Genomic DNA, 3,516 nt, shown 5'->3' with positions numbered 1-3,516 from the left:
AACTTAAAAAAAAAAAAATATAATATATTATTATATTAAATTATTATATAATTAGTTGATTAATATTATAATTACTGCTTCTGTCAAATTTTATTACGCGCTATAAGCAGCTCATCATGCACTAGCTGTAGCTGATCATAATTGGCCAGAAAACTCATCATGATCAATATTGTAAAATTAATATAATTTCACATATAACGGGATCGTTCATTTTTTTTCGAGGAAAAATTTCCTTCCATACAAATTTTGAAAACGAGTGGCCGTAACACCAAAAGTGCTTCCCGAACCATGGAAATTCTTCAAAAATCAAAGTCGACAAAACAGGTCAAGTTCAAACACGTATAAAACAGCCAGTTTTTGAATTATTTATTAGATATTGTAGATATAGCTTTATAATTGGCCAATTAATATGGCTACCAATTTTCAGAGAGATACCTCCGGTAGTAGTTGTTCTGTAATTTTGTCCAAATTCGACCTCCATAGTTAACTCCTGGCCGAAGACATTTGTCCAAGGTGCGATGAAAGGCCAACTTCAGAAATTGAAGGAAACGAAGCACTTGAAATGGTTCTAAGGCTATATATGTGTTTCAATTGGACTTAGGAACTATTTGGCTCTTCAAGTACTAAAATCTGATGAGTTTTGAATAGTTTTGTGAATTTGTCGCCAAATGGCTTTGGACTTTGGACAACTCCAGTGGGAGATAGAAAATTTCAACTAGACATCTAGAGAGTTGTAGCGCGTTTTACTGAAATATAACCACATCATTACAGATCTATAGCAATGGAGTTATTTAATAGTTCAAAACTATATTTCTACACAAGCGCAGCTAGTAGATGTCTTCTTGCCTTGAGAAACCACGGTATAATACCAGCCTAATGACACGCCATCCAATGGCAGGTTTTTTCACGTTCAGAAAAAAAATACCTACCACAAGAAACACGAACGCCCTATATCAATCATTATAGACCTCCAAATGACACAACAACCTAGCTTGAATCGATCACTGGTTAATAGTTTGATAGAGGATATCAAAAGTCGCTTCATGCCCCACCTTTTTGGGTTCCAGCGAGGCCACATTCACCAAAATAAACACTCAAATCTAGAGCAAAAAATATCTTATTATTGAAATTACATCAAAATCAGAGGATCACGACATCCATATTGATTCAAAATCTAGTGAATCTTACTCAAGTGATTGGATCTAATCAACATGGTCAAACATTGGTGCTAAACCAACTAGGTCAATGATTTTAATCAACCGCAATTTTTAATTAATCAGCTTTCTTGTCCAGTAATATCGTAAAACAATTTATTTATTTTTTATTGATGTTGAACTTCTTTTCGCTACCACTTCAGCTTCAAAATTGTCCAATACTCGAATTATAATGATTTAGATATGGCTGGAATCGAACCTAGGCCTTTCTGTAAGTAAAAAAAAAGAGAGTTCTAGCCAACAGGATACTAGTTGACTGCTCAAGAAATTAAAGGAAAATTGAACGACTGATTATGGGTCGAGCGTGCCTTTATCAACTTTCAAAACAAGCTAATAACTATGAACACAAGAGTGATTGTCTAATAAAACTAAGTTCAGGATACTCAGAATTTTTCAAGGATTCTTTTGATATGTTTTTGGAAGCTATATCTTTACTTTTTTTTGGCGTTTTGGAATTTAACCAAAGTTTATAGATGTACTATATTATAATTTTAATTTCAAAATGTCTTAAGGAAAATAAAAAAAAATTTGAAAGTCTAATTTTAGCACCATTCAATAGAGAATTCAATGGAGTTTATTTTTCTATTTTTTAGATCGTTTTAATCGTATTGCATTGCGTGAATCTTTGCGTTCAAAATATGCAAAATTCCCATAGTTAAGAAAACTGGTGAAGACACACTTGAAAAACGCGAAACATTTTAACTTAAACCCACAGGAGTACTTCAAAGAGGTTTAATTAGTTCAATGTCATAGATGAGATTAAAAGAGTAGCACCATTGAAACCAGCGGGGCGTAAGGATTCGTTTGATACTATTTTGTTTATGTTTCTGGGTTGGTGTTGTGTAAACAGACGCGTTAAAAGGGTATCAGCTACAAAGGTAAACAAACTTCAGAAAACTTCCTCTAATATGTTATCTATAAAGATACAAGGTTCAATATGGGGCTCTTTTTGATCGCAATGACCCGTAGATTCTACTTGTATTACTTGTGTAATTGTATTTGTTGTGACTAGTGAGTTATTCTTCTTGTCATTTATTGGGTCTTCTTTTGATGCACTTGACGCGCTTTTTCAGAATTGTACAACACATACAATGCACAACGAAAAATAAACAAGATAATACACCAATAAACTACTGAATGGCAGCCACTGGTAACAGCCTTGAACATTCCAGAGGAAATATTATAAAAGGGAGTGATTTCCCACTTTTCTTCCTCTCTTTTTTTGTTACTCTCTTCTCTTAAGACTTATACTATATGAATGTTTTAGTGCTGCTAATGTCAATTGTAATTGACGAACAGTTGGTGGTGAGATAATAATAACTAACTTAATAAAGCTAGAAGTTGATACTAACAAATCTACTGTTATAGTTTTAGAATGTGGTGTTCTCTTATAAGGTGCACTTGGTGATCAAAACTTGACATAAATTTTTGGTTTAGATAACCAATATATACAGCACGAAACAAATTGTGAGTTGAACTTTACTCTAGTTACTTGTTCTGATAGGATTTACTAACATTTAACCATCTACAGTATCGTCTACAGGGTACTAGCTGTGCAAAATAGTGGCATAAGGTATTCAAGATAGTCTCGAGGCACATCATAAGTAAGTACACTCCAGGCATTCTTGACTGGTTTGTTTTGATGATTGCTCGGTTTATTTTGACGTGACTTTACTGGTAACTTGAACCTACTAATTGAACATTAGCATAGAGCTGACCACCGTTTCAATGGGCATTTGTTTACAGCTTTTCGCTATTGGTTTTGGTGTTGCTAGGCTGATATGATTATACTGTGATATGGATGCTATATTTGATTGGGATACTGACTAAACGATCATATGGATAACTGGAATGCAATATGATTATGTTCAGCTAGCTTTAAGAGCATCTAGTTTCATTTCATATTGTTCTTGATGTCCAGCTTTGAAACTACCCCAGATTTAGATTTATCGTATATAGAGCTATATAACCAACCCAAAAATAGATATTATTGCAACCAATCAATTCAAGGACCTTTTGTAATACTGCAAAGCTGATTCTAATGTAATGTAAAGCCTGTATACTCTATGTACTATGTATGTAATTTATCATTTTGAGCTATGCTGCACTTCGTTCTTATGCTAGATGACGATTATTCTTTCGAGTCCAGTTGGCCTACACGTGATAGAAAACGTGACTGATTGTCTTTTGTCTCTTCTCCCAACGGACAAAAATTTTTGCCTGAAAAAAATTTGCCGGCAAATGCTTACATAATTTTGTTAGTGAAATTTTCAAAAAAAAATGAACGATCCCGTTATATGTG

The 3,516-nt window shown here is 33.6% G+C and overlaps 1 protein-coding gene across 1 annotated transcript; it reads right to left on the bottom strand.

The window, feature by feature from the left end:
* Window positions 1-2,179: 2,179 nt before the first annotated feature.
* WICANDRAFT_98314 (uncharacterized protein) lies at window positions 2,180-3,415 on the bottom strand. The gene is made up of 3 exons (XM_019186648.1): window positions 2,907-3,415; window positions 2,756-2,827; window positions 2,180-2,691 (listed from the first exon to the last, which is right to left on the bottom strand). Exons 1-3 carry the CDS (start codon window positions 2,948-2,950, stop codon window positions 2,577-2,579), a joined length of 231 nt encoding a protein of 76 aa, XP_019035851.1. The 5' UTR covers window positions 2,951-3,415; the 3' UTR covers window positions 2,180-2,576.
* Window positions 3,416-3,516: the final 101 nt, after the last annotated feature.

Source organism: Wickerhamomyces anomalus (genome assembly GCF_001661255.1).
Source record: "Wickerhamomyces anomalus NRRL Y-366-8 unplaced genomic scaffold WICANscaffold_25, whole genome shotgun sequence".
NCBI classification, from domain to species: domain Eukaryota; kingdom Fungi; phylum Ascomycota; class Saccharomycetes; order Phaffomycetales; family Wickerhamomycetaceae; genus Hansenula; species Hansenula anomala.
This window is presented reverse-complemented; position numbering and strand designations above follow the sequence as displayed.